At 43.0% G+C, this 12,689-nt stretch overlaps 1 protein-coding gene across 1 annotated transcript in view; it reads right to left on the reverse strand.

Annotated features, from left to right (window-relative positions):
- Positions 1-12,689, reverse strand: part of B3gat2 (beta-1,3-glucuronyltransferase 2) — a 98,466-nt gene that overhangs the window by 4,281 nt on the left and 81,496 nt on the right. Inside the window, exon 3 of the mRNA XM_075980578.1 lies at positions 48-196. Coding sequence (XP_075836693.1) covers positions 48-196 — 149 coding nt within the window. The remainder of the gene's footprint in view (positions 1-47; positions 197-12,689) is intronic.

The following is a 12,689-nucleotide window of genomic DNA, read 5'->3' on the forward strand; positions in this document are numbered from 1 at the left end:
AACTATCAACACTTGCTGTCCCACCACATGAAGGAGATGATAAGTACCTTGGTGCAGTTACTAGCTTTTGGTTCCAGTTCTTCAACTGTTGTTATCTGCTTTAGAAAGTCAGATTCTTGCATGCCTGGCTGGGATCCACGGCGCTTAAATACAGCTTTAGGATTGGACAAGATGACTTGCAGACTCACAGCAAATCCTTTGTATTAAAGAAAAAGAATTACTGTTGTACTTTTTCCCTTTGTAATTGTGGCTATGTCAAAAAGTACAAGATAACTATTATATGGTTAGATTTTGGTATTCAAACTTGAATAGGAGCATTGCTTGCTTACATTCTCAAAGAAAAATTAGTCACTGTGACTTTGTACACTGTGAGGATACCTACCTCAATATGAGTTCAAATCTGTTGATAATAAAAAGTAAATTCAGAAGCTGCTATCCTCAGAGAGGTCACCACGGCACCACATTTGATGCTCTGCATTATTGAGCTGATGCGTTTCAGAAAGATGTCTCAACTATCCTTGAGGTGTTGGAGTGCTGGCCCAGCCTTGCTGCTTGCTTTTGACATCATTAGTGTGCTTTATCATCACGGTCAGCACTGTTCGAAATGACTTGACATTGAGAAGATCAGAGATAGAGGTACTGTGGTCATACAAAACGTAAGTATTACCTAATTTATAATCATTAGTTTTGCTCTTAAGCATGAAGGAAGTGAGCTTAGAAATCAGAACAGGCACTATTAAGTCATTTGGTAAATTTGGTTTTTGTATTTGAGTGTTTGTTTAAAAAGGATATTGCTTAATGGTAGAGCACTGGCCTCACATGTGTTGAGGCCCTGAGTTCAGCCTTCAGTGCTGCAAAGACAAAGAAGTATGAACTCCCTCCAGTGATTTGTTTATATGACAGAACTGTTAGGATTTAACCTGCTTTAATACATTCCTAATGCACGCCACAGCCAGCCACACATGTTTTAGAAGTCTGAAGCCTGTGACACAGAACTCATGCCCTCCAGGAGCTGATGGGTTGAGAGCCAAGCCAGGGATGTCTCCATAGATAACTTTATGTCCTCTTTTCAGCAGTGGATTTCTGCTGCTTTTTGGAGAAATGTAACAACATCAGACAGTAGTGGAAGAGCTGCGAGAAGACCACGCCCATCACCTCCAGGTGCCTGACTGGTCAGTCATGCACCCTGAACCCTGCTGCTTCTTAGAAATAGTTAACTCTTAGCCACGCACAAACAGGATGTGGTCTAGGAAGTGCTGAGTGAAGCAAAATTTAAAAAAACAGAAAACAACCCAGAACTCATAAAATGGCCTTCAGAATCCAGTGTCCTCCACTAGATAGAAATACACCGTGCATTCTGTCTAGTAAGCAACACAAAATTTGGAATCCAGCCTTTTGGTTTTTTACTAACTAGGTTCTTCCATTTGGCACACCGGCCAAGTCACTTCACCTTTGTTAACTGTATAATGTCCCCATTTCTGCAAGGGAAATATGAAAGCTCAACCTTGGTATTAGTGTAGGGTAAAGATCCTCCTGATGCAGAGGACTGCAGTGTGCAAACAGAAGTGCCACTGTGTGAAAAGTACCAAGGGCTGGGTAGTACCAGCCACCACTCAGAGCTGCGGAAATCAGTAGACAGGTGAAGGGCTTGTGACAGTTCTGGGGCACAGAGCCAGGCCACATCCTGTCACGTGACTGACAAGACATCTCAGTCTTCATCAGATACAGCTAGGTCAGCACAAGACTTCAGCAACACAACCAAAGCTTGAAGTTAATAAAGTGCCTTTTCTCGAGACCAAGTCAGATTAATGTTAATGTTTTTTTGCTGTCTTTCATGTGCTTCATCCTTTAAATGGAAGTCTGTCCTCACGCATACTGCCGTTTCTTTATATGGTTTCAAAGCACTGATTTTTATATCCCTATTTTCATATGCACACACAATGAGCCAAATTATGCATAAGTAATTCTGAAAATATGGAACCATTTAGGTCTGATTTTCTTCATTGTCCCCTAAGATGTTAAACTCATCATCTGCAGCCCTGAAAGATTCAGATTAAGCAACTATTTTCTCCACTTCCCTGGTTCAGGAATATCTTGTAGCAGTGTAGAGCTACTTGGTAAAATGAAGCACAGGTCACAGCTAGTCCTGAAGCCACCATTGTTTCTGCTGGGTACCCTCTTGTTCTCACTGGAGAATGATAGAGACCTGAACAGCAGTACTCTCAAAGACCTTAGGGAGTGGCTTGGTCCGGGAACAAAACAACCTCCTTTCTAACAAAGGGGCCAGAGGGAGAGAGAACATAATCCAGATGTTCTTCATTCATTTACCTCAGCTGGCTCTGCCCATTCTCCACTCAGGAAGCAGGTCGCAGCCACTAAGCAGTCATCATCAGGGAAGTAAGCCAAACTGAATTGCTTCAAGGAAACCCACTGCCCGGATGAGATGCCAGGGAGAAGCTAAAGTGGTCTCCCTTGGAAATGGGCCGAACTTTTAGCTGCTGACCATTGATGTTCAGTCTCTATGGGTGTCTTGGGTTTTCTTCAGTTTTGCTCATATTCGTGCCTCAAACATGTTTATCTTCAGAGACTGGTTTAGCTTTAAAGGTACTGCTATGTGTTTGCAGGTATTAGGATCCTGACAGAAACCATAGGAGTAGGGTTTTCTGTCTGGGTTAGTTACAGAACAATGTGCTATGCCAGCGAAAAATGACGATTTGCTGTGTATGCTGGGCTTCTTAACATCCAACGATAGGGAGGAAGAACATATATTCCCTAATAGGCAGAGGGAAGGGCTTGCCTCAATAGACTACATGCTTACTGAATGCTGGCTGGAAACAAGGTGGAACCTTAGTATCCAATCTATTTAATTTTTGGATAAAATAAAACCACAGGGGAATTGGAGAATAGATGCCTCATTGGCTAAGAACAGTTGGTCTTTTAGGGGATCCACATTCAGTTGCCAGCACTCACATGGAATCAAAACCATCTGTAGGTCTGGTGTCAAGGCTCCCACACCCTCTGATTTCTGCAGGCACCAGACATGCACAGGTGTTCACATACATACATGCAGGCTTAGTTTTTTTTTTAAGCCAAAGGATTACATAAACAAAAAAAGTATTCAGACATTGGGAGTGAAACACATATGTTACAGCTCTCAGAAAATAGATAAATGTCAGCCCTAAAACTGCCAAAGCTTCTCTGAAGAGGCCACTCCACAGGCAAGGAATCCCTAAACTCTACAGTCTGCTTTAGTGGACGACTTAGAGCTTGAAGAAGCCATAGCAGATATCTGCAGAGCCAAACGCTGTGCTAGTGGTTAGAGGTTGTTCTCAGACCTTCAGTGTGATCAGCTGATGCCTGCAAAAGTCCCCAGGCCAAGTAGAGGTCTAGAAAGGAGCAGATGGATCAGTTATAGTGACTCACTTAGCCAGGTAACAGTTGCATTCTCAGCAAGAGCACAGCATCCTAATAGTACCTTACCTGCAGCACCTGCATGGAACATGGAGATGGCTGGCTAGTGCAGGGTCACATTAGCTCTGAAAGCTCAGATGCTCCTGCCTAAATTTAAAAACAAGTCTTGAAGAGATAAAAGTGCCTCCAAATAACTTGATCATGTCCCAGTACAAAGTTCAAAAATATGTATATATTTATAATGCAGCATAAGTTATGTGTATATGCTCATACTACATATATATATGTATATCAATATTACACAACAATTTGAAATTCAAAATGTCTCAGAACCGCTCTTTCTGCCTCTTTTGAAGAGGTAACTACTGTTTCTCCCCCCTTTACCCCTCCCTCCCTCCCTCCCTCCCTCTCATCTTCCCCCTTCTACCCTTTTTCCTTCATAACCCACTAAACTTGTCTCTGAAAATAAAAAAAGGTCTCAGAACCAAAACTTCCTGGTGTACAAAGAAGCAGGAAAATAAAATGACATAACCAAAGAAATAAATCCAGAAATGATAAAGATGTTAGAATTATAGAGTATAATGAATATGCTCATTATATTATAAATGTTTTCATATTCAAGAAAACTGAAGAGATGGGAGAGATAAGAAAGGGCCAAGGTCTTCTTAGTAATAAAAATACAAGAAGATGTAAAGTGTCCTGGGTAGAATTAACATGAGATATTAAAGAATAAAAGATCAGTAAAGAACAAATAACAACAAAATAGAATAAAATAAAAATAAGACTAGTGTTTTGAGCATTGGAATGAAACATGAGAGGAAGACAAAAATAGATGAAGAAATGATGACTGTTTCCAGCCTTCAGTGAAGTTATGTAAAGCCTGAGTCACCCTGCCAGACAATGTAACCTAAATGAAGACCACTCCAACCATAATAGCACTTTACCCAATCTTCACACGTGAATGTTCTCAAATCACAGAAGTCATAAACTAATTCCCCCCAAAACTTAAAGCAATTCAAGTTACATAAAGTATGCTGTCTCTAATGTGATAGAATTGAAAAGAATAACATAAGTTTCAAATATTTGGAAACTGTTGGTAAATTACAGGTCACATAAATCAAGGGAAATGAGAACAAAACATGAAAGTCTGAATCTAATATAGTACACGGGAAATTATTGTGGCACACATGTGTGAACATGTGTGAGAGGTAGAACTGTGTATACGGGTGTGGAGGTCAGAGGAAAATGTTGGATGTTTTCTTCTCTCACTCTCCACCCTATTTGGGGAACAGAGTCTCTCACTGAACCTGGAGTCGACCAACTGGCTAACTGGTTAGCTGCAAACCCATCAGATCCTCCTGTTTCACCTCCCTCCTGTCTTGGACTTCTAGGCATGTGCCACCACATACAGCTGCTTACACAGATGCTAAGGATCCAAACTCCAGCCCCTGTGCCTGTGCAGTGAGTACTTGGCTCATTGAGCCATTACCATCCCAATTCCAAAAATCATTTTTTAAATACAAGGCATCACTGTGCTGTCCAGATGCTCCAATAGACTAGTTTGAGACTTCCTGCCTTAGCCTTCTAAGTAGCTAAAACTATATAGAACATTGCGCCAAGCAACAAATATAATTTTCAAAAATATCTTTAGATGCTAAACTAGAAAGATGAGGTCCCACTTTTAGAAAACTGAAAAACAAAACCCAAGTCCTGAAGTACTATTAATGTAACAGCAGAAATCAGGAATAGAAAAATGTGCAATAAAGTCCGCTTCTTTGGGAGAAGAAAACTTGACTGTGGTGGTATGAATGAGAAATGTCTCCCAAAAATGCAGACATTTGAACTCTTGGGCTGCAGTGGCACTGCTTGGGAAGGATCAGGAGACAAGGTCTTGCTTAGCAGTGTGTAACTAGGACAAGCTTGTAAGTGTACAGCCTCACCCTGCTTGTGTAGTTTTCCTGACTCTGAAAATGTGAGCTCCCAGAGCTGCTTGCTCCTACTGCCAAGCACCTCCCCACCACAAAAGACTCCTATTCCTCTGGAATTGTTAAGACCGAATACACACTTCTTTAAGTTGCTTCTGGTCATGATGCTTTCTTATTACAGCAACAGAAAAGTAACGAATACACTGATAAACATCTTCCCATAACTTCTTGAGAAGTAGAAGGCACAAACCACCAATGCTGAGAGAACTCTAGTAACATGAATAACAAAAAGTATTAACTTTATGATAGAGATTTGGACACCTCAGACTAGAACAGACAAATTGAGAGACAAACTACAAAGCAACAGCCAATGAAGAATAGCCTACTGTTGAAGGAAAGGTCACACTTAGGCCACCTTGCAGTACTACTTTATAGGGCCAGACAGCCTCACTGGTGAATCCCAGCAGTCTTTTAAAAAACAAATAATAGAGGTTCTATACTTATTTTTAATAAAAAGGAAAGAATGCTTCTCAAATTACCCTGAAGGTCAGCCTTGCCCAGATACCCAATACTATGCAAATCATTACAAGAAAACTGCAGCCAAAGCTCATGAAAAAAGTCAGGAAACCCATCCAGCTTCTTCACATCCACTCCAGCATTCAAAAGGGAAATAAGCCATGACCACATGTGTTAACCTCAAGATCACAAGGTCATGTTCTCTGCTGTATAATTCACTATTAGAAAATATAAAAGGAAAAGCTGTCTTGATAGATGGTCAATACTCATTTGACAGAAAGTTCAACGTCTTCATGACTAAAGGGAGGGTGGTGGCTCTCACTGAACCAATAATGTAGGTGAACTTTCTCAATTTGAAAAAAAAAAACATTGAAGGAGGAGGAAGAAGAAAGGGGGAGGAAGGAAGGAAGGAAGGAAGGAAGGAAGGAAGGAAGGAAGGAAGGAAGGAAGGAAGGAAGGAAGGAAGGAAGAAAATAGAAAACAACTGTTACATTTTATTTCTGGATACAAAGACTGACTCAAACTTATGTAGGTTGGAGTGAGACACAGACCATACTCATTTTATTCAGCAATGCAGTGGAGAGTCTTGCTACTGAAATGAGCCCTTCCCATTTTTTTTAAACAAAAAAGGTCACACGATAAGTATAAAGTACATAGTACAAAAAGAAGCAAAGCTGCTCTTTCTCACCCAGTCAGTAGCATCAACAGCCATTGCCAGTGTCTCCTGCTGGACAGCCACCACCTTGGTCTCGCCTCCACTACCTGACCCGCTAGCACACTCTTTTCCCCTCACTTTGTATAGACACTAATCTTACAGGTCTTCTGCAGATCAAGCCCACTCCTGCTTCCTGTAGCATGACTTCTGGCAGCAAAGCCTTTATAATCTGATCACAAGACACTAACCACCTTCTAAATTACTGGATCACTGGCCAGCGGTACTGGAATCTTGACATGCTTTTTTAAAACTTATTTTATGTGCATAGATATTGTGCCTGCAGGTATATCTGCATGCCACATGCATGCCTGGTGCTTGCAGAGGCCCAAAGATGACATTGGATGTTCTGGAACTGGGGTTAAAAGATGGTTGTGAGTCCTGTGGGTACTGAAAATCGAACCTGGGTCTTCTGGAAGACCTTAACTGCTTTTAACTGCCGAACCATCTCTCTAGCTCCTAGACATGCTATTTCAATGCTACTGATGGCAATTAATTTCTAATCTCTCTCTATCCACTGAAAAAAATGATAATTTCAAATCCAAAATAAAACATTCTCTCTCTCTCTCTCTCTCTCTCTCTCTCTCTCTCTCTCTCTCTCTCTCTCTCTCTCTCTCTCACACACACACACACACACACACACACACACACACACACACACTCACTCAAGTCAGAACTTGTTGGAAAAAGGAAGGTACATGTAGTACCTCTGCTTCTCATAGCATACATACACACACATACACACAGTCATTAAAATGATGTCTTAGTCATTGTTCTTGCTGTGGAGAGACATTATGGCCAAGACATTTTAAAAAAAAATAAAAGAAACCATTTAATTGTAGACTTGCTTACAGTTTCAGAGGCTAGTCCACTATCATCATGGCAGGAAGCAAGGTGGCATTCAGGCAGACGTGGTTCTGGAGAAGGAGCTGAGAGTTCTACACCCTGACCCATAGGGAGAGATGGAGAAGGAGGAAGGGAGGGAAGGAGAGAGAGAGAGAGAGAGAGAGAGAGAGAGAGAGAGAGAGAGAGAGAGAGAGGAAGGGAAGGAGGGAGGGTAGGAGAGGGAGGGAGGGGAGAGGAGGGGAAGAGAGAGGACTGAGACTGAGAGGGGAGAGGAGGGGAGAGGAGAGGAGAGAGGACTGAGACTGAGCTGGGCCTGTCATGGGCTTTTGAAACCTCACAGCCCATTCCCAGTAACACACTTATTCCAAAAGGCCATACCTCCTAATCCTTCTAAACCTTTCAAATAGTGCCACTCCGTTAAGCATTCAAACATAAGAGCCTATGGGGGCCATTCTTACTCAACCACTACAAATGGTATGCCTAGGTATTCCCAACTTTGGTCGCCAATCTTTAAAGAACTATTCTTTGCCTTCTCCTGGCCTCTGTAGCATAATCATTTTGACCTATAAATATAAGAATTGATTACCTGGCTGCGAATTATATTTCACTAATCTATATACTCAACATATGGTAGGTACACACGTACATGTAGGTGCACACACGTGCCAGTGGAGGCCAGAGGTCAGTCTTGGGTTGATGGAGGAAGGTCATTGGCTAATAAAAGAACTGCCTTGGCCCATTTTATTGGTTAGAACATAGGTAGGTGGAGTAAACAAAACGGAGTGCTGGGAGGAAGAGGAAGTGAGCTCAGACTCCACAGCTCTCCTCTCCGGAGCAGACGCCTCAGAGAGACGCCATGCCCCAGCTCCGACCCAGGATGGACTTAGGCTAGAATCTTCCCGGTAAGACCGGTGCTCACAGATTATTAGAGATGGGTTGATCGGGATATCAGAATTAGCCAGTAAGGGCTAGAGCTAAAGGGCCAAGCAGTGATTAAAAGAATACAGTGTCTGTGTAATTATTTCGGGGCATAAGCTAGCCGAGCAGGCGGCCGGGGTGCTGGGAACGCAGCCCCGCCGCTCTTATTACTACATTGGGTGTTCCTTTTCAGAACTTCCATCTTGTTTCCTAATGCAAGGTCTTATAATTTGGAAGGACCTGGAGCTTTCTGGTTACATCAGATTGGCTTGCCGGCAAGTACTAGAGATCCATCTCTCTCCACCTCCCCAGCTCCGGGTTACAAAGTGAATGCCACCATACTTACACAGTTGTCATGGTGCCAAGGATTAACCTCGGGTCCTGTGTTTGTGAGGCAAGCACTTTATGGACTGAGCCGCCTCTCCAGGTCCTGGAATGGCAGATTTTAATCTGTCAGTAAAGACCCCTTTGGGACTTGAATGACCATTTCCCAGGGGTCACATATCAGATATCCCACATGTCAGATATTTACATTATGAGTCATAACAGTAGCAAAATTGCACTTATGAAGTAGCAACAAAAAATTTTATGGTTGGGGGGTCACTACAGCATGAAGAAGTATATTAAAGGCCACAGCTCTGGGAAGGTTGAAAACCACTGTCCCAGAGTGTCTTTAAACTGAAGACACAGACTACATTTTCAAGTTGGGATGTGTAACCCCTGTAGCTTTGCAACCCCTGCCCCTACCACCAAGATTGTTTTAGCCATTCTGAACCTCTTGCTTTTCCTTATGAACTGGATGGCTTCTCTCAGGTTCTACAAAAAGCACGACCGCAGTTTTGACCCATTATTCTGAAGCTATGGGCCAGTGTGAAGACTATCGCAATCTTCTCTGTTAGGTCTTCTAACCCATTAACACCAAGTCATTTCATTCAGTTCAGTTCTTTACTTCCACTGATTTAAGTTTCCATTGTACAGAGGTCTTGTACTTCATTTTAATATCTTATTATCCTTACCATAACTGTGAATGAAAAATAACAAAAATTTCTCATTTAACTTCTGACTGTTCTCTGCCACTGTGTCTAAAATATAACTGATTGCTTTTTTGTTTTAAGAGTTTAGGGTCTCCGTATGTAACCCTTGATAGCTTGTAACTTGCTACATGGACCAGGCTAGCCTGAAGTTCACAGAGATTTGCCTGCCTCGGCTCCCCATGCCCAGTTTATGTTTGTACTCTGCATCCTGCCGCACAGGCGAGCTCATTGGTACCCCAGGGTTTTCTCAAGCAAAAGTCCATCTCTGAGAGTTTTACTTCTCCCGTTCCTGTCTTCACCCAACTTGGTTGCTTTTCATTTTTCCTTGCCTGATTACTTTGGCAAAAACCTTCATGGACTTGTGAAAACAGTTGAGTAAGCCTTATCCTTGATCCCTGAGGGAAAATCTTGGAGGTGGAAGTGGCTAAGAATCTTCGCTCTGTGTTTTACATAGATGGATATCATCAAATAGAGGCAGTTTCCTTCCATTCCTAGTCTGGCTTTATTAGATTTATTTTTTATTTATGTGTCTGTGTATAGATATAAGAACGTGTATGCCGGTGCCCACAGAGGCAGGAGTTACAGGTGGTTGTGGGTCACCTAACATGGATGCTGGGAGCCAAATTTGGGTCCTCTGAGTGAGCAGCATATGCGCTACATGAGTCATCTCTCCAGGCCCCTACCTCGTATTTTTATCATGAGAAATATTTAAATTTTGTTTACTGCTTTTAAAATTTTGTTTGTTTCCCCCTTATATTGACATATCTTATCAACATTGACTTTTATATCTGAGCTTGCATTTCCAGGGGTAATCCAATATGGTCACGTTTGAATGGCCATGGCTGTTGTAGTTAGCAGTGAGAACAGATTACATTGTACACAGCAAACTCACGTAGGAGGTTTATTGGACACCGTGGTGGCAAGGGCATCATAACATGCCAGAAGGGCAAAGAGCAAGCAGGCACGTGCGGAAGAAACAAACACGGATAACCTTGCTTTGTAACAAACTCCTCTGGTAGCAGCTAATCCAGTTTTGAGAGAGCAAGAACTCTATGTTTTCTATGTTTCCATGGTTCTCCGCCTAACCATTCACACACCATTGTGTGACAAAGACATGCCGTGACAAAGGCTCCTCCCTAATCTGCCGTGCTTGGCAAGCGAACAGAACTGCAGCCATACTTATCTTCTCATCCAATTTAGAATCATTTTCTTGGGAAGAGGAATGAAGAGGCACAGTGAGCCATAGGGTGGTTGTGTAGGTCTTTTTATTAAACTGCTCTAGAATCCTAACTGGAACCTCATGCTTGCTTCAAGGCACCTTCCCCCACCTTGCCTTTAACTATTGTCTACTTTCTTAAAACTCCTCAAAAACCACATAGCAGTCATTGTTCTCTGTGTGTGTGGGCGGGGGGGGGGGAGGGGAACCTATAGTACTTCTACGAAGTACTTTAAATAGATAATTCACTTAAATCTCTAGTCTGAAGACAACAATAACAAAAGACACCACAATCATTGAAAGCAGCTGTCAGGGGGAACATGCATGGAAACTTGGTCCTGAGAGCCCCGTGTGAATTACAGAGCCTTAGCTGACTGAATTCTGCAAATGCCCATTTATGTTTTCTGAACAGGATAGCATTTGAAGCTTGGAAAGGAACTCCACTGGTTCAGAGACCAGTGGGAATGGAACCTATGCTGCCCTGTGAGGGGCCAATGCAATGGGCACGCAATGGGCATGCATGCACGTGCACTTTCATACTTTCTACGCCATTGTGTGAAGGGCCAATGCAATGGAAATGCACTGGGCACGCAATGGGCATGCGTGCAAGTGCACTTTCATACTTCCTATGTCATCCTGTGAGGGGCCAATGCAATGGGCACACAATGGGCATGATTGCCAGTGCACTGTTGCTTTAACTGGCAGTAAAAAATAACCTACATTTTTAGTTTGGAGGAATTAGAGATTTATGTTCCCCATTGTATTACTAAAATGGGTCACACTAAACTACTCTAAGCCAATCCAGAAAAACAAGAGCAGAGAAAAGACAAAGGTTCCAACCCCGGCTAACAGCAGTATAACCATTCCTAGTTTCTCAAGGGGTTCAGTGACAAAGCTGTTACACATGCCATCTCCAGCGGGAGCCTCATTGGTTTCAGACTTTAAGCTGTAAGGAATTTCCTAATGACCTACTTTAATGAGGTGGCGTGGCGTATAGGAGTCGCTGCAGGGAGACTTTTAATCCAGTGCTCCTGGGTTTGAATCTCGCCTCTGCCTCTTATTTAAAGTGCCTTGGTGAAGTGCTCTCAGTGTGCTGTGCCTCAGTCTCTCCAGGTGTAAAATGGAGATGTGGGCAGTTAATGCAAGTCACGCGTGTGTTGCTGAAGCTGAGGAATTGCCAGAGTAGAAGGCCTTTCTTATCCCCAGGCCAGTTCTAAATTACTTATCTCCCAAATTATACTAAATAACAGCGATTTTCCATTTTTAATTTATTTTGGTCAATTCAATCATTCTAGAAAACCTTTATAGGTATGGTAGCACACACATATAATCTCAGCACTTGGGAGTGGGAGACAGGAGGACCAGGAGCTTGACGTGACCCTTGGCTACACAGCTAGTTCAAACCAAGGACCCTTTCTGAGTACATCGCTCGTCTTACCACTGCTGGAGACACTGAGTTAGACACAGTCCTAACCCTCTGGGAACTCCTAGTCCTTCTAGGAATATTGAGACGAATAGGGCCAGGTCCTCAATGCTACAGGAGAAGGCCCTGCAAATCCTGTGGGCACAGAACAGGGAGAGGCAGGGTGGGAGGTCTCAGAGGGGGAAATCTAAGGAGGATCTTGAAGCAGCTGAAGTCTCTACCCACACAGAGGAAGAAGTGAGGCTTGAGGCCAAGCACTAGTTTGGGCAACTGGGTTGGGAGGCAAGGCTTTTTTTTTTTTTTTTTTATCATCCTAGGATTCTTCTTGTTCTGCAACAGGTTCTAGTAACTTATTGGCTGATAATCAGTTTTAGGGAAATCCCTATGGGCGCAACACATAGCAGGCAGCGGATAGTTAGGGGTGTGGCAGCGACCCCAGGTGGTCTGGGGAAAGAGGAGCAGATAGGATAGATAGGATAGGATAGGATAGATAGGGCATAGCACAGGCAGTAATCAAGATCTGACTGGGGAACTCGCACGCTGCGCTGCCGGCAATGAGCATCTCACACCGCAGACCTGGAAGGCCTTTTAGAGTCACTAGAAAACGAAGCTGGATGGACAGAGCTGACCCCTCCCCAGGCAGGCCTATGGCTCCCCCTGGACATTTCCCATGGGCCTTCTCCTCAGT

Source organism: Microtus pennsylvanicus, chromosome 7 (assembly GCF_037038515.1).
Source record: "Microtus pennsylvanicus isolate mMicPen1 chromosome 7, mMicPen1.hap1, whole genome shotgun sequence".
Taxonomy (NCBI): domain Eukaryota; kingdom Metazoa; phylum Chordata; class Mammalia; order Rodentia; family Cricetidae; genus Microtus; species Microtus pennsylvanicus.